Here is an 18,512-nt window from a genome sequence, read left to right as displayed (position 1 = left end):
TCTGCTCTATAAGACATTGAGTTCATGCTCTTTCTGGATTATTTGGGTAATATAATCCTCTCACTGACTTTCTCACTAAAGGACCTCACTCTTACCCTGTTCTCCTGGTGTGAGAAGCAATTCTTTTCTATTCTAAACTATATATTTGGCAAAACCCATTTTTTTTCCTAGAGCGTAATTATTCTTTCCAGGTTTTGAAATTTTGAAGTCTTATTTTACCACATGACTACCTCAGTAGAAATTAACCTGGGTCATGTGAGGGTCATCAGTGGCGTTTCCTAAAATAGTCTCTGTATAAATAAATCTAGCTATGTAATAGGAAGGTTTGATCATATACATATAAAAATCATTCCTGTTGTGGCTCAGTGGAAACAAATCTGACTAGTATCCATGAGATCACAGGTTCCATCCCTGGCCTTGCTAAGTGGGTTACAGAGCCCGATTTGCTGTTGTTGTGGTGTAGGCTGGTGACTGTAGCTCCAGTTCAACCCCTAGCCTGGGAACCTCCATATGCCTCGGGTGCAGCCCTAAAAAGCCAAAAAAAAAAAAAAGATTCAGACTTTTTGGGAGTTCTGTCATGGCTCAGGGGAAATGAACCTGACTAATATCCATGAGGATTCAGGTTCAATTCCTGGCCTCTATCAGTGGGTTAAGGATCCTGTGTTGCTGTGAGCTGCGGCATAGGTCACAGATGCGACTGGGATCTGGCATTGCTGTGTCAGTGACATAGACCCCTAGCCTGGAAACTTCCATATGCTGCAGGTGCGGCCCGAAAAAGAAAAAGAAAAAAAAATTCCCAGATTCCTGTGCTAATAAGAACTGTATATCGAAGCAAGAGACTGATAATTACATAGAAACAAACAAAAAAAAGATCATGCAAAGTGGAAAAATAAATATATTCTTGGCCAGAATTTGTCTCTGCCCCCCAGGTATGAAGCTAGGGAAAGAAGTGGGGGATTTGCTCAGGAAAGCTCTCAATGCTTATTTTGAGATGTTCCTCCATAGAAGGGAAAGCTATACAATTATTTAAAACTTCTGAAGCCATTTCCTATTTTTCTTGTCCAACCTCTCGATATTAATCTTGGTTACTCTTTCAGCAGGGCCTTTTCTTTCAAGCATGTCAACTGGTATATTTAGCCTCAGCTTGGATTCCACAAGCCATGTTCTATCAATCCTAGTAACTCATTCTTCTACAAGTGTTAGGCTGAGCTGATTAATCAGTATCTTGGATACCCTAAGTCTAGAACTGGTAGTTCTCTTTCCCTGTGGCACATCTAAATGTCTGTCCATCTCTCAAGGCCCAGTTCAGACATCCTACCTTTGCCAGTCTGTGCTGCGGATGGAGAGACCAGAACCCTAGCAATCTCTCTGACCCTGTTTATCTCTTGTTCACTTTATAGTACAACCAATCATTTCTATCCCTGTAACATCTTATACTTCTTAAATCCACAAGGTCTCAGTGTTCCTGCTGTGGACAGTGAGTTAAGGATCCAAGCATTGCCTCTACAATCTCATGGGTTTGATCCCCAGCCCAGCATAGTGGGTTAAGGATCTGGCATTGCTGCAGCTGCATCCTAGGTCACGACTGTGACTTGGATTTGATCCCTGGCTCAGGAACTTCCATATGCTGAGGGTGTGGCAAGAAAAAAAAACAAAAAAAAACCACACAATTAAATAAACCCTCTGAGGTCTCTTTACAACCATTCCCTACTCTCTCTTTTGCAACTTCTGAAGAGTATCACAGGTTCAGTGACAGTAACTGACTCTGCAGACCCTCTGGCATCTCTCTACATGCTCAGGAGGAGATGGGCCTTGGATGTTGCTTAAACCATTAATACTAGAGTTTCGAGTCTTTCAGTGATTTTGGAAATAGGTGTGAATCTAAGAACTATAATATGGCCTTTCTTTTTTCCTTGGCTCCACAATTCAAGGGGATGAATTATGATGATAATTCATATCCTTTTCATATCATAATTCATCATCCCAGTTTGAGCTCTAGAAATTGACCATAACCACCCCCACCATTTACAGTATCTGAGGCTGACCCAGAGTGGCCCTCTACTTTAGTGTACTCTGAACCGTGAGACTTGTACCTGGCTTAAACCCCTGACTTGAGAGGTCCCTTTCATCTTTTCAGCAAACTGTTGGCTTTTAGCTGATTTCCCATTTCAGAATATTCACTAGAGAAGAACGTTTTGAATTGGAAATGCAGGTAGAAAGTATAGGCACAGATTCAAGGAAGAATATAATCTGAGGAGGATGACTCCAAGACTCTGCCTACTCCCTGACTTCCTATTGGCTTGGATGACCAAGCCACCTGCTGTGCTTTGGACAGTCCTGGCTGATGCTTATCCCCCTGGTATAATTCACAGTGTCCCCTTTCTTCTGAGATTGTGTCAATTTGGACAACACCTGGCATGGGTCACCCTAGTAAGGAGAAATGGCTGCCCTAGTAAGAATTAGTAGCAGAATTGGTACCTTGTCTTAGGCTGTTTGACTCTAGTAAGCAGTTATGAATACTGACAGCTTCTCTAGCAGGTTCAGTAACTTTTAGCTGGTTGTGTGAGCCCAGCCCTCAGATTCTAAATACAACATGTCTTATATTCAGATTTGAGCTTTCTCCATTTCTTACCAAAGGGTTCCTCTGCCCCAGCAGACCTGTGGGGATGACAATATTCAGTACTGGAGCTTGGCCTCTGTCTCTACACTAAACACACACATGTCTCCTGAACACTTAGACTGTGCTCCAGTCATAGGATGAAATGTTTGGCTGTTAAACTTACTTAGTACTTGCGGGACTTGGAAGAAATGTATAAAGAGAATGAAATTATTACTTAGTGTCAGCATTATAAAATGGGCAAGAAGTTCATTGTAAGGATCCCTGAGTTGTGAGATAATGGGCAGCCTTTTCGTATCTTGACTTCAGTGCCACCCAAGTCTCTCAAAATGATCACCTTCCTCCTCTGAGGGAAAAGAAAAAAAAAAAAGAGTTTTCTAAGGTTCTCCTGCATGTTGGCAGTTGAGTGCTAATTGATTTAGCCTCTTTATTTTTGGAGTAAAACCTATCAAAATGCAGTTTACCACCACCCCCCTCCCCAGTGCTCAGTGGGACTGTACGGCTCTGGGGGGAGTGACGTCACTCCCTTATCCCTACTCATCCCCACTCACTTATCCCTACTCATCAACTTTTGTAGTGAAGAAGACGTGTGCCGAGTCTGACTTTGTCTGCAGCAATGGCCAGTGTGTTCCCAACCGATGGCAGTGTGACGGGGATCCTGACTGTGAAGATGGCTCTGATGAAAGCCCAGAACAGTGCCGTGAGTGCAGTTTGCTTTGGACTTGAACTTTTCCAAGCTGTTCTGTGTCTCATAGCTCTTAAGTATTGTGGAATCTAAATCTGGTTAGGTTTCCATTGCCTACGTTAAAGTTAGGCCAGTTGACACCAAGGTCAGTCAAGTCATTAACAGTTGATCTTGAATAACATTAAAGAATATTCTTCCTAGTCTAAAAGACTGACGTTCTCTTGGGTAGCTTCACTATTGAACCTTTTAAGACTGAAGCCAGAAGATTTAAGAACTCCTTGACTAGGTGCATAGATTCAAATGTTTGATGATAATGACTCTGAGCAGATGGTACTCTGGTCCTGGAAGCTAAGTCAAGATGTGAGGGTCCCCCATGGGCCAAGTATAAAATAAGCTTTTAGATGCACAGTTTCTCATGTCATAAAAAAAAAAAAAAAAAATCTGTTACTGAAAGGATAAGGTGACTATAGACTTAGGATGATAGTCATTTTGAACAAACCTGTAACTAAAACTTGTTCTGAAATAAGAGAAACTTAATAGGAATGCAAATATATTAGCCTAAGGCTGTTCTTGGGCTAATATTCAGGAAAAAGTCTATGAAGTCATAGAGGGAGAGGATTTGGAATATATAAATAGGAATCGTTTGCATCTGCTGGTGGAGAAAGTCTCAATGTTCATTTTAAGGCAGTTGAGGCCTGTTAAAGCACCAAAAGTAGAGGTCTAACATGAACAGAATTGAGGGCTGGAATATGATTTCAAAGGATAATCAAGCAGAAGGAAGGTGGTGTGTTAAGTTCAGTTTTCTAGGCAAGAAGGAAGGGGAGTAAGAAGAGCATCAGTCAAGGCAGGTGAGCTACCACAGCTGAAGATGGGTTCCATGAAGATTCAGCCCCAGGTTTTCATGGGGGCCGACCCCATAGAGTCAGGAATTAGTGGGTGTCCCTACCTTGCAAGATGCAATTGATAGGAGGTTGTGAAGAAGGCCTGTGAAGGGATCCAGGCAAAGAAGATGTTGTAGGTGTTAGAGCACCTGGCTTTTAATGAAGTTGGGATTAGGTGACACTATCTGGGCATTTCACTTGATACCCAATAGATAAATAGTGGTCAAGGAGCCAATAAACCTACCCAGGCCAAGTAAAGTAAAACAAAAGCCAGAACTGAGCACGCCACGGAACCTTGAAGGAGTAACACGGTCAAGGCTTTTGGGTGTCCTGCCAGGTGGCATAGGTGGGCATGGCTTTCGAGCCATGGAGCTGGTGAAGGATTTACCTGGGCCTCAGCTAGTAAGTCACATTTCACCAGCGGGCCCGGCCACTGAGTTACACATGCTACCACTTCCAGGCAGCGCAGGAGCAGCAGCTTTGCACTGATGAGTCTGAAGGCTCTTTTGAGACTGTATATCATCAACAGATATGAGAACATGCCGCATAAATGAAATCAGCTGTGGCGCCCGTTCCACTCAGTGTATCCCAGTGTCCTGGAGATGTGATGGTGAAAATGATTGTGACAGTGGAGAAGATGAAGAAAACTGTGGTAAGAAGATCAGTGTTGAGTGGCTTATCCCCACGACCCTTTGGCTCAAAGAAGGGTGGGCATGAAAGGTGCAGTTGACTTGACTTGCTTTTCAGTGACCTGACTATCTGCTCGACCCCTTGTTCTTCCTAACTGCCCTCAAACTCTGAGAGAAGGGTGCATGGTACTTAACCATTGCTTGCTTTGGTGTTTCCTCCAGGCAAATAGAACTAAGAAGGTAAGTCATCCAAGGCACTACCCTGTAGAAGTAGCTCAGTGAAGCAGTCATTATGTAGACTCTGTTAGGGAATATTTTCTGGGCCTTCCTCACTTTGGCCCAATCACACTGGGAGCCTAAGGCCAGCAAATGCATCTTTGGTCTAAATTGGATCTCCTTAGTAGAGTAAATTACTTGAGTCTCACACCAGCATTGCTCAGCCCCCAAGCTAGGTCCTACTTTCACCTTTCCAAAAGTTAAACTCGCACAGAAGTACGAATGAACATCTTGCTGGCAGATACCCAAAGAAAACTCTACCAACCGGTGGTACCTTTGTCTCCTATCACAGTTCCCGCCTGTAAAAGCCGACTCTGTTTCCCAGCCTTTCATGTTTCTGCTCTTGGAAAACATGTCATAAAATGCTCCATGTTAAAGGTGAAGCCCTGGGAAAATCTCTAGGTTGAACAAACATTGCATTGAATGTTCTTTCAAGCTACCGCCCTTTTTATAGGGCCTCGAAAACGACAGCTCCCAAGCCTGACAAGTGTGGGCCTCCTGTGGCAGTAAGTGTACAATGAGCTGAGGGCACTTGCGGTTGAAACACCAGTCTCATGTGTAGAGGTCACCTACTCCTAAAGTCATTACCAGTGCACCTAGTCTAATGAGTTTTAGCATTGAATCCTAGAACTGAGCTTTATGAATCGGTAAGCTGTGGAACTGCCCAGTGTTTCCCTCTTAAATCTACGCTTGGCTTCCCAAGAGAGTCGTGGTCTCCACCCCAGTTACCACCAAATTTTGACCTTCATTATTTTGGCAGGAATTTGTGTCCAAGTACAAACTGGCTGGTCTGACCAGCTTATCACTATTAGCACACCTGGCCGCTAGATTGCAATTCTAGCCCTAGCAGTCACTTTCTAAAACTTGAAAGTATTTAAGACCTGTTATTCCTGATCCTGGTTGAAAGGACCAAAAGAGAAGGAACCGTGTATGATGGTACAACGTAATAGCTTCTTTGTGGTGATGGTGTTATAATGCTTATCATGAGTGAATGTTTGCCTGTATACTTGATGTATGATAGTCTCAGCTTGTGATGTGGCCTGGCCTAATAAGCAGAATATCCATTTAAAGATAACTCATGTCTGCCTTCCCCAGTGAAATCTGACAGTTCAAATTATCAATCACTGTCCCTTTAAGAGTTAGTTGTGCTTCTCATCTCAAATTAATTTCTAGTCTTCAGCTCTTTTCATGGTCCTTTATTTCTGTTCTTATTCAAACATCCTTGCATATTTTACATGGGAAGACTGTTTCCTAGTCTCCTAGGAACTGACTATGGATATAATTCGACTTTAGCTGTTAAGCTGGAAAGCTGGGAATCAATGATGTGTGAGCTAGGTTTTGGAACAAGAGGCTTGAAAGGACCAATCCTGATGCATTTTCAGTGGGGCACCCTCTCTCTCTGTAGGCAACATCACGTGTAGCCCCGACGAGTTCACTTGTTCTAGTGGCCGCTGCATCTCCAGGAATTTCGTCTGCAATGGCCAGGATGACTGTAGCGACGGCAGCGATGAGCTGGACTGTGCCCCACCGACCTGTGGGGCCCACGAGTTCCAGTGTAGCACTTCCTCCTGCATCCCCATCAGCTGGGTGTGTGACGATGACGCGGACTGCTCAGACCAGTCGGATGAGTCCCTCGAGCAGTGCGGCCGCCAACCAGTGATCCACACCAAGTGCCCAGCCAGCGAGATCCAGTGCGGCTCTGGCGAATGCATCCATAAGAAGTGGCGGTGCGATGGGGATCCCGACTGTAAGGATGGCAGCGATGAGGTCAACTGTCGTAAGTAGCTTTCTTATCAGCACAGCGTGTTTGGTGCACTTCCAGTGCACCCAGTGGGGACACTGTGGCTGGCATCATTCCAAGCCATTCCCTCCCTTTGTAGCTTCTCGAACCTGCCGACCTGACCAGTTTGAGTGTGAGGATGGGAGCTGCATCCATGGCAGCAGGCAGTGCAACGGCATCCGAGACTGTGTGGATGGTTCTGATGAAGTCAACTGCAAAAATGGTAAGGGGCTCTTCTTGTGGGCTGTTAGCTAAAGGACTGCTCTGATGGACCCACTAATGGAATTTCTGTTCTGTGTTCTTGTTTGTAGTCAATCAGTGCTTGGGTCCAGGGAAGTTCAAGTGCAGGAGCGGGGAATGCATAGACATCAGTAAAGTGTGTAACCAGGAGCAAGACTGCAGGGACTGGAGTGATGAGCCCCTCAAAGAATGTCGTAAGTGAAGGGTTAGCTGAAGTGCCAGGTTGGGAAGGTTAATTAAGACCCAGCAGAGCTAAGGTGGTTTGGACCCTAATGCCTCGGTCAACTACTCTTAATGAACTAGGTTTAATTCCTGGACTTAACAGTGAAATTTTATGACTTACAAACTCAAGAAGTAACAAACTAATTCATAGTTTCAACCCTCAAATGTAAACGATTAGCAGTAGAGAAACTTGAATGCTGCTTCACCAACTGGTAACTTGCCAAGGATATTGGGTTTCCTGTTCCACCAGTACATGCTGAGTTGCACATCTATGAGACAAATTATTAGATCTTAGAAAAATCATGGGTTTGACCAGACTATCTAGACATGTTATGGCAAATAGCCTGGATTTTAAATGTTAATAGGATAAATATCAATTTGAGTAACTCTACTGTATTTTTATTTCAGATGTAAATGAATGCTTGGTTAACAATGGTGGATGTTCCCATATCTGCAAAGACCTGGTGATAGGCTACGAATGTGACTGTGCAGCTGGGTTTGAACTGATAGATAGGAAAACCTGTGGAGGTGAGTCGAAGAACAGAACCCTAGGGGTGATGGGAAAGGTCAGTAGATCTCCGTAGGTTATCTAGGAACAGCAAGACTAATTGTAATTTCCCTCCTAGATATTGACGAGTGCCAAAATCCGGGAATCTGCAGTCAAATTTGTATCAACTTAAAAGGCGGTTACAAGTGTGAATGTAGTCGTGGCTATCAAATGGATCTTGCCACTGGCGTGTGCAAGGCAGTAGGTAAATGGACTTGAACTGGTGTTGCTCTGGTACCTTTATGAGTAAGCGCTGATGAAAGGTACAGCCAGTGACTACAATAGTCAAATGAAATATGAAATTAAAATAGTCCTTGAGAGCAATGCTACCAAACTCACAGTGTGATGTCATAGTTTAAATAGCACATCATTTTTTCCAGATACCTGCCTTGATCAATTCCTTTTGCATATTGTACTTACTTTCTGCTTCCAAAATTTGTGTGCAATTCACATAAGTAAGTCATCAGCCGCCCTCTTGTTGAATGCTGTGACCCCAGGACTGCCTTCTTTAACAGTAGGAAAGTGCTTGGAGGTCCCAGAGATGTTGGCAAGAGTACTCCTCAGGTGTTGAGCAGTGCCTTCACTTTAAATAAGTGCTCCTCCTCTGTTGGGAGGAGGTGATGTAGAAGGACCTTTCCTTCTTATAGCAAAACAAAATTAACCTGACTCCTGTCTTGCAGGCAAAGAGCCAAGTCTGATCTTCACTAATAGAAGAGACATCAGGAAGATTGGCTTAGAGAGAAAAGAATATATCCAACTAGTTGAACAACTAAGAAACACTGTGGCTCTTGATGCTGACATTGCTGCTCAGAAACTATTCTGGGCTGATCTAAGCCAAAAGGCCATTTTCAGGTAACTTGCAATCCCATTCCTTGTATCTTGGCATAAGTCACTGTCACTTTGGGGAGGTTTGGAGGAATTTCCCTTGTCTCTAGCTCCAGTCTAGCATCTAATAACTTGGGAATAGTAAATCTAAATACTAATTCTTTATTAAATTACTGTCAGTTCCTCATCAGAAATGAACAATCACCTATAAAATAAAAAGATGGCTATAACTCTAGGATCATGACAGACAGCATCATAATTTCTATTTTCTCCCCTTTCTCTCCAGTTACTTGAGAACTGTTCATAGTGGCTACAAATTAAAATAGTAGTGGTAGCTTTTTCTTAAGGGGAACTGTAGAAATGAAGCTGATGGTTACTGAAGTGATGAGCTTCACTTAGAAGTATGGTGCTCTTTGGAGGTCCCATTGTGGTGCAGTGGAAACGAATCCCACTATCCATGAGGGTGTGGGTTCGATCCCTGGCCTCGCTCAGTGGGTTGGGGATTGGGTGTTGCCATGAGCTATGGTGTAGGTTGCAGATATGGCTTGGATCCCTCATGGTTGTGGCTGTAGCATAGGCCAGCAGCTGCAGCTCCTATTTGACCCCTAACCTGGGAACCTCCATATGATGTGGATGTGGTCCAAAAAAAAAAAAAAAACAAAATTAAGGAGTGTGGTATTCATGCATGTAGAGCACAGACCAACAGTGAGATAACCCACAGTATGAATAATTTAGAATCAGCCAGCAGTGTGGACACATAATTTTTGAGTGGCGAGCTGTGCTAGAGTTCTTTCTGAACCAAGTCATTGACCATCTTATGATCAGAAAGTCCATTCTCCAGGCTCTGATGGTGTCCAACTCTTAAATTTCTTGTGACCTATTCTGTTTCAGTGCCTCAATTGATGACAAGGTTGGTAGACATGTTAAAATGATCGACAATGTCTATAATCCTGCAGCCATTGCTGTTGATTGGGTGTACAAGACCATCTACTGGACTGATGCGGCTTCTAAGACTATTTCAGTAGCTACCCTTGATGGAAGCAAGAGGAAGTTCCTGTTTAATTCAGACTTACGCGAGCCTGCTTCCATAGCTGTGGACCCATTGTCTGGGTTTGTATTCTGTGTTTTTCCTCTCATGGCCTTTCGGATGCTTGCTGCATAGGTCAGGAGCTTTCCTCATGCCCCAAGTAGTACTGAAATCCCTAGACCTAGCTTTCCACAGCAAAGACTCATCCAGAACAAGGTGTCATTGGTGCCTTAGTTGAATAACCTGGCAATGGCCTCAGCTCTGTGATGGGCCCTCCCTGAGCAGGTGACTGCTGGTTCATGAGAACAACACTTCTCATTCGAGGTACACCAAAAGCTTCTCCCCACCCAGTTTCTATGCAAATGATTTTTAACTCTTGTCCAGACACTGTAGTAGATTAGCTCTGAATGATCCAACCAAAGTAGTAGCATGAATTGTGAAAGTTTCAGTAACCACGGTACCTCAAGACTTTCATTTCAACATACAAGTTACCCAGAAGTCCAGTAGAAATAAACAGACCTCTCTAGAAACACTTCACTGAGGTGTGTGCCTAAATTGCCCCTAAATAATATAGAAGATCAGCTATTAGGCATTTGACTAAGGCTGTGGTTATCACAGTTGGCTCCATGAAGCTTCACTAGAGTGCAGTCAGCCCATCCCTATAGTAAAATTTAACAGATATTCATCTTTTACTCTTTTGAAAGAACTGGCCATTTATAAAGGAAATATATAACCTGAGATGTAAATGTCAGACTTATGTACAGTAATTTAACTAAAAATGAGCTTGTAGATACATAATGTTAACTTTTGTTTACCTAGAACATAATGTAGACCCTTAAGTAATAGTGTTCCAGGGTATTATTTGTACCCTAGAATTTTCTGCTCACTCTTTGGGCATGTCTGTCTCAAGCTACAACTTTATTCCTTCTAAACCACTAAGACCAATTTCCAATTTCTTTCCAGCTTTGTTTACTGGTCAGACTGGGGTGAACCAGCTAAAATCGAAAAAGCAGGAATGAATGGATTTGATAGACGGGCGCTGGTGACAACAGACATCCAGTGGCCTAACGGAATTACACTTGGTGTGTATGTCCTTCCTTCCTCGACTACAACTGGACTTGTCTTCAGAGTCTTAACTCATCTCCAGAGCTCCTTCTAGACTAGATCAGACACCTCCTATGGTTCCTTCTATAGCAGGGGTTTGGGATGAGAGTAACTGAACAATACAAGTGGAATGGGAGACTTCACACATTACATGATCCATAATTCCCAGCTTTTCTATCCATTGGGGGCTAATATGTGCCTGGAATTAGGTGAATCTTGGGCCTTGGGAACTCTCATCTGAAATACTCCTGGCATAGGTGACTTAGCATTTCCTGATTTGCAGGCTCATAACAGTTTTCTTCTGGCTCATAAAGGGAGAACAAGAAAACTCTAGCCTCTTTCAATACCTCCATAATGAGTGACACTATTTTATTTTATTTTTGTCTTTTTGCCATTTCTAGGGCCACTCCCACGACATATGGAGGTTCCCAGGCTAGGGGTCTAATCTGAGCTGTAGCCGCCTGCCTATGCCACAGCCATAGCAACACGGGATCCAAGCCACGTCTGCCACCTACACCACACCTCACGGCAACGCCAGGTCCTTAATCCACTGAGCAAGGCCAGGGATCGAACACGCAACCTCATGGTTCCTAGTTGGATTCGTTAACCGCTGAGCCATGATGGGAACTCCATGAGTAACACTTCTTAAATCAGCCACTTTGACAATCTTAGGTACCCCTTGAGTCCCTCCAGCTGAATGTGGGTGCAGAGTCTTCATGCTGGAGAAGGAACCCTGAAAGTAGAGTATTGGATTCCTTAGATATTTTAAATGGAAAATGGAGTAGAACTGACTTCTTATACAGTGACCACACTTTTCCTACCCAGATCTTATAAAGGGCCGCCTCTATTGGCTGGATTCCAAATTGCACATGTTATCCAGTGTGGACTTGAACGGCCAAGATCGGAGGATTGTCCTGAAGTCTCTGGAGTTCCTAGCTCACCCCCTCGCGCTAACGATATTTGAGGTAAGACGGATGTCTCACACCTAAGGGTGAACCTCTGAGTTACTGGAGCACCTCGGGGAGAAAAAACAGGCACAGGGGAAGGAGGGAAGGTCAGAGGAGCATGACCTGAGAAATCACTTTCACTTAAAACTTGGGACCAATCAATCAGATACTTATTCTTCACAGCTTGTTTTTTTGTTTTGTTTTTGCTTTTTAGGGCTGCACCCATGGCATATAGAAGTTCTCAGGCTAAGGGTCGAATCAGAGCTACAACTGCAAGCCTACACCACAGCCACAGCAAGAGGGATCCAAGCCATGTCTGCGACCAGCCACGCTGGATCCCCAACCCACTGAACAAGGCCAAGGATCAAACCCACATCCACATAGATACTAGTTGGATTTGTTTCCACTATGCTGCAGTGGGAAAACCTTTGGTCTGATATACCAAACCAGCCTTAAATAAACATAGTCCATTAAATTGCCAGTAAATAATAATGATCCTTAGATACTGATTTGTGTTAATCCTATGGGTACTTGCTAATTCAGGGGTTCTGTTTTAGGATCGTGTCTACTGGATAGATGGGGAAAATGAAGCAGTCTATGGTGCCAATAAATTCACTGGATCGGAGCTGGCCACTCTAGTTAACAACCTTAATGATGCCCAAGACATCATTGTCTATCATGAACTTGTCCAGCCATCAGGTACTGTGGAGAAGCAGAGCCCTTCATGGCTCCTTGAAGGGCAGCAGCATGACACAGTGCCCACTGGGTACCCATAACTCTCGAGCAACTCATCTCGCTCTAAGATGGAATTTTCCCCTCCTCTACCCTCCCTCAAACACTTCCAACCTGGTGCTCCGTATATTTTATTCTGTCTTCCAAGTGAAGGAGCTTCAGAACTTGAGCGCTTAGCTTCCCTCCCAACCCTCAGTCTTTCATCTTTGTTTCAGTCCCTTCCATTTCCCCTTGGTCTTCATTCCCTCTTGTAAGACTTCGCTTTGTAAGACAAAGTAGCTTTTGTGCCACAGCCCTTTATTGCCGCACACCCCACCCCCAGTCATGACACATGTTAACAGAGAATCGTGTAGATCCTCAAACACATCTGGTCACCTGGTTTATTGCTGAAAATACTTGACCAGTTCTATCCAATGAAACCTTTAAAACTCGTTCTAGCTGGGTGCCTTCCATTCTGAGGGAGCAAGGCAGGACAAAACCAGAAGACATGCTCAACTCTTTCCTCTGAGCCTTTGCTATAATCTCTGGACCCATAATGAGGACCAGTTCTGGTCACTCATCTTCCCCCATCTCTTCCCTCACCACCTGTCTGTTTATGGCAAAACTCTTTTTTTTTTTTGTCTTTTTAGAGCCTCACCTGTGGCATATGGAGGTTCCCAGTCTAGGGGTCTGATCGGAGCTACAGCTGCTGGCCTACACTACAGCCACAGAAACACAAGATCCAAGCTGCATCTGCAACCTACACCACAGCTCATGGCAACGCTGGATCCTTAACCCATTGAGCAAGGCCAGGGATCGAACCCAAATTCTCATGGTTCCTAGTTGGATTTGTTTCTGATGTGCCACAATGGGAACTCCGTGTTTATGGGATAACTCTTGATTCTACTTCCAAGAAGTTTGTTTGGATCAGTGGTGTCCTTAGAGCATGCTGCTGGAACCCTTATCTTTATTCTCCACTGGTACTGCTTTAACTTTAGGGTTTGACAGAGTAGATGAGTTTAAGCTCCTTGGAGACAAGGACTCATGTCTTTAGCATCTAGAACAAAGCTTCAGGTCTAGCAGGCAGGGGAATCCCCATTTTAAAGGACTTTTATCTCTGAATAGGTAAAAATTGGTGTGAAGAAGACATGGAGAATGGAGGCTGTGAATACCTCTGCCTGCCAGCACCGCAGATCAATGACCACTCCCCAAAATACACCTGCTCCTGTCCCAATGGATACCGGCTAGAGGACAGTGGCCGGGAGTGCCAAAGTAAGTCATCTTACTTTTCAGCCATAAGCAGGACATGCTACAGGCCATAGAATAAAACTAGCCATAGAGACAAGCCTGGATTTTATTTTATTTTTGTCTTTTGTCTTTTTTTTTAGGGCCACACCTGCAGCATATGGAGGTTCCCAGGCTAGGGGTCAAATCAGAGCTACAGCTGCAAGCCCATACCACAGCCACAGCAACACACAGGATCCGAGCCACGTCTGCGACCTATACTACAGCTTACAGCAATGCCAGATCCTTAACCCAATGAGCAAGGCCAGCGATGGAACCCGCATCCTCGTGGATACTAATAGGATTCATTAACCACTGAGCTGCAATGGGAACTCCAAGGACGAGCCTGGATTTTAAGAATTCTATCTTTAACCCACTCTTAGAATAGCTTTGAGAACCTGTCTGCTACCAGTGCAGGCCAGGTGTTCAGTGTCATAACTTCAGGACTGACTTTTAACCCATTTCATCATAAGATGAGTCTACAGCTGACTGTACTGATCTGTTCCAATTAGTCACGTAGCAGCACTGAGCCGGCCAACTTGCAGATAATTAGACAAAGTCTTAACATTTTTCCACCAAAGTGAAAGGCTTGAAATTATGCTTAAAGAAGGCTGTGGTTACAGGAGACCTTCTGGCCCCACTGGGTGATGTAATCTTAAACTCATCCTGAAATGAACCTTGCATTTTCGTCTTCTGTTTAAGTGGCAAATTAAACTTTCATGTTTTGAGTAAGGATCTCACATCATGATGTTTGTTTTTGTTAGCATAACACTGAGTCCCTGCAAGGTCTAGCTCAGTTTAGAGAAAGCAGATACAAAATAGTCTGGTGGTAGTAAAATTAGTATGTCTTCTGGTAAGCTGGCTTTGAGAGCATTTCTTGCAACCTTCAGAAGGCTGGAACTTTGCTTAGAGGGGTCATTAGTGTGGCTGTATATTTTTGTGAGCTGTTAAATTCCACATCCTTAACATTTTGCCCAAAGACTCGTGTGTCCCTGGTTTTGCGTTAAGTCTATTGTTTCCCCCAGTTTTGCCACATCCACCGTGCAACTTGGCTCAGCAGTGGTTTGTCAGTTTCCCATGGTATTAAAATAACCCATCACATGGCTTGTCTGGACTAAACAGCTAGCCACTCTGGAACCTTGGCATTAACCAGGTTCTTGATTTTATAATTCAGGTACTGCAACTACTGTGACTTACAGGGAGACAAAAGATACCAACACAACAGAAAGTTCACCAACTAGTGGACTAGTTCCTGGAGGTATTGAGTTCAGCACTGCCAACTGTTAATACCAACTAACAGCCACACTCCTTGTATCTGTTCCTTAAATAATTAATGCAGTCTTTAACTACTAGTTCTGTCCCTAATTGGTAGCGTATTTAAACTCTGAAGACTTAGGATCTGTGGTCTTAGTCTGACCTGCCTTATTAAGGTTTCTATTAGAGCTGTTAGTGAAATGGCTATTACAGCACGCATCTCTCAGATACTGGTAGACCAGTTGTTCTCGGTACACAGCTATAGTAGATATTAAACATCAGTGATGGATGCAAGAGGGCATGAGGTTCTGGACCAGGTGGGTGAATGTCTAAGTCTGAATTCAGCTCCTTCTAAACTGATTCCCTTTATTCCCCTATAGGGATCAATGTGACCACAGCAGTATCGGAGATAAGTGTTCCCCCAAAAGGGACTTCTGCTGCCTGGGCCATCCTTCCTCTCCGTAAGTAGGTCCCCCACATATCTGGTCCAGTGAAATTCTTAGATATCAGACGGGTGTTTCTAGTTCATCTAGAGACGCCTTTCCATGGCTGCTTGCACTGTCGTAGCACTTGTGACACTGAATTACCTTTGCTCCCTGCCCAGCCCTACACACTGACTTCTGGGTCCCTAGCCTTCTCTACAGTGGTATCCTTAGCACAGCTATGGGCAGTGATGAATGTTCAACCATTACATGCAAGATGCTTAGAACTCTCAACTTCAGAGTTGTTCATCTGGCTCATCTCCTTTTGTGATAAGTCCCTTCAAATGAAGAGTCCTGTTCTGTTCCCCTTTGAAATATGTATGATACTTCATACAGAGTAGATACACAGATGCTTAAGTGAGTTCTTAAGGCATTACAGAACTCGTAGAGGGTAAATTAAAAATCATGAAGAATGTTCAAACCCAGGGAGAAGAACCTCTCAAGCTATTAGAAGATGTGAGTTCTAAGGCACTCTACTATAATGGCCGCTTTATCCTAAATTACTGGATTCCAAGCTTGGCTAACACACCAAGAGGACCACTTGAAGAGCACTCCAGAAGCTTCTGCAGTTTGCATTCAGTCAGCCTGAGAAAAGGGGCCCAGGATTCTACATGTGTCCAGCTGATGAACGCCAGTCTTTAGAATAAAACAATCAATGGTCTGAACTTGTTTTAAGCTTCTCGCCCACTTATATTCTGTTAGTTATCCCAGCTTCACCAAACATGAAACTTTCACTCATGTAAATTATCACAGATTCTTGAGCATGATCTTTTCTGTATGTTTTGACATCAGGCCTTGCTCAGTCACCTTCTAACTTTTTTTCAGTGCTCTTAGCAATGGCAGCAGTAGGTGGCTACCTGATGTGGCGGAACTGGCAACACAAGAACATGAAAAGCATGAATTTTGATAATCCTGTGTACTTGAAGACCACTGAAGAGGACCTGTCAATAGACATTGGTAGACACAGTGCTTCTGTTGGACATACGTACCCAGCAGTAAGTCAGCTTTGTGTCTTTGTGTACCATGACTTGCAGTAAGACTTTTTACAAAGGAGACCACAACTCAAGCTATGGCTTTCTGGGCCAGGAAGAGCCATTAGAATCATGGGGCCACTAAATACATTATCCACTACCTGGAGATTAGACAGTCTAGCCCGTTACAACATAAATAAGTCAGGTAACAAGCATTTGCCCCAAACAGAATGACAATTAAGTCAACTTAAGGTCATCACTACACTATTTGGGGTTATAGAAACTATTAGCATGAACCAAGGATGTCTTTTTTGGACTGTTAAATCAGCTGCCTCCTGGATACTTACAAATAAATTGGTATATCCTATATAGGGGGTTGACTAAAGTACAGAGGAAGATTCATTTAGCCAAAATGACCAAATGCTTGCAAATGACTTAGCCTGCCTCAGATGATTAGCTTTCCCTTTAGCAGTAGAGTCAGTCATATATTCTTCCATTGAAACCCACATGGAGTACTTGGCCTTCACTTAAGGAATAGTCAGAACAAGTGCTAAGTGCTCCCTCAAGCTCTAGCAAAACAAAAGTGATGGTCAGTTCATGGCATACAGGTGTTCACACATTTTTCTCCAGGTCTTAAGATCATTAAGTAGAACAGGCAGCATCAGTCACGCTCTTTTCTTTCTCTACCAAGAAAGATATAGTTGAATTCAAGTTAAAATGCATCCATGATGCATCTCAATACTGTTTGGGATCTGGCTTCCCTTCTGTGCACCTCTGGTCCCTAAATGACCAACTCAAAAGCAAGATTCATTTTAGAGACTGAAGTTGCTACTGAGGGGTCACCAAACTCATTCCATGCTTTTTCTTTTCCACAGATATCAGTTGTAAGCACAGATGATGACCTAGCTTGACCTCTGAGACAAGTCACCACCTTTGAGGTCTAAACCAGTAATACCCCCACATCGGAATGGTAACCAAGCCAGCAGCTGAAGCCTCTTTCTTCCTCCAGTTTGGAAGAACATCAAGATATCTTTGTGTGGATCAAGCCTGTATACTTAACCATTTTTATATAACTTTTGTAAATACACCCGTCCACATTCTACTTCAGCTTTGGATATGGTTACCAAAAGTATCTGTAACCCTTGAATTTCTCAACAGTATTGCCACCTCTGGCCAAATATGCACTTTCCCTAGAAAGCCATATTCCAGCAGTGAAACCTGTGCTATAGTGTATACCACCTGTACATACATTGTATAGGCCATCTGTAAATATCCCAGAGAACAATCACTATTCTTAAGCACTTTGAAAATATTTCTATGTAAATTATTGTAAACTTTTTCAATGGTTGGGACAATGGCAATAGGATAAAACGGGTTACTAAGATGAAATTGCCAAAAAAATTTGTAAACTAATTTTGTACTATGAATGAAATCTTTGACCTCAATGGAGGTTTGCAAAGACTAAGTGTTCAAACTACTGTACATTGTTTTTTCCAAGTGCTAAAAAAATTAAACCAAGCAGCTTAACCATGGTTTGTGCCTATTTCTCTAGGATAAACTTCAGTAAACATCTTGAGTAGTATCAGGTCTTCTAAATATGAGCTATAGATGTTGTGTAACTAAGCCTCTAATTTCGTTTGTTTCTCTTACAACCAAGTACCAAAAGAGTGAGCTACCACTTCATACTTGCCTCCCCAAGTATTTCTCATTTTGTAAAAGAAGCTAGTTAGCCTGCACCTAGAATTCTTCTTGTTTGAGGAAAGTTCCTGTTCTCATTAATTTGTTTCCAGTAGTATAGACCAAGATTTCTATCAGTTCTGCTTCTCTATACTTAAGTCTCTGTTTTCCATATCCTGTTATTATATATTGTTCAAGGACAAGTGCATTCCAAGCATGGGTAAGGACTTTCTTCTTTTACAAGTCTAGACAGTCAACCCTGAAGAGAGGTAGGGAGGTAACGGTGCCCTTCTTGAACAACCTCAGGCAGTGCTTCTCAGTGGGTTAAGGTTAGCATCTGCATCACCTGGGAA

The 18,512-nt window shown here is 43.3% G+C and overlaps 1 protein-coding gene across 11 annotated transcripts in view; it reads left to right on the top strand.

The window, feature by feature from the left end:
- VLDLR (very low density lipoprotein receptor) overlaps positions 1-18,014 on the top strand; it is a 31,650-nt gene extending 13,636 nt beyond the window's left edge. Inside the window, exons 4-20 of one of the 11 annotated variants that reach the window (XM_021084243.2) lie at positions 3,195-3,317; positions 4,713-4,835; positions 6,494-6,865; positions 6,969-7,091; positions 7,180-7,302; positions 7,739-7,858; positions 7,957-8,082; positions 8,558-8,729; positions 9,594-9,812; positions 10,693-10,811; positions 11,659-11,798; positions 12,338-12,479; positions 13,617-13,763; positions 14,950-15,033; positions 15,410-15,490; positions 16,337-16,506; positions 17,358-18,014. In XM_021084243.2, coding sequence (XP_020939902.1) covers positions 3,195-3,317; positions 4,713-4,835; positions 6,494-6,865; positions 6,969-7,091; positions 7,180-7,302; positions 7,739-7,858; positions 7,957-8,082; positions 8,558-8,729; positions 9,594-9,812; positions 10,693-10,811; positions 11,659-11,798; positions 12,338-12,479; positions 13,617-13,763; positions 14,950-15,033; positions 15,410-15,490; positions 16,337-16,506; positions 17,358-17,393 — 2,420 coding nt within the window. In that variant the 3' untranslated portion in view covers positions 17,394-18,014. 11 annotated transcript variants of the gene reach the window in all.
- Positions 18,015-18,512: the final 498 nt, after the last annotated feature.

This window comes from Sus scrofa, chromosome 1, assembly GCF_054392235.1.
Source record: "Sus scrofa isolate SSC_HxYL_T2T_F1_AM1 chromosome 1, Sscrofa_HxYL_maternal_Yorkshire_Landrace_v2.0, whole genome shotgun sequence".
Taxonomy (NCBI): Eukaryota; Metazoa; Chordata; class Mammalia; order Artiodactyla; family Suidae; genus Sus; species Sus scrofa.
The sequence above is the reverse complement of the archived record's forward strand: the minus strand, read 5'-3'. Positions and strand labels throughout refer to the sequence as shown.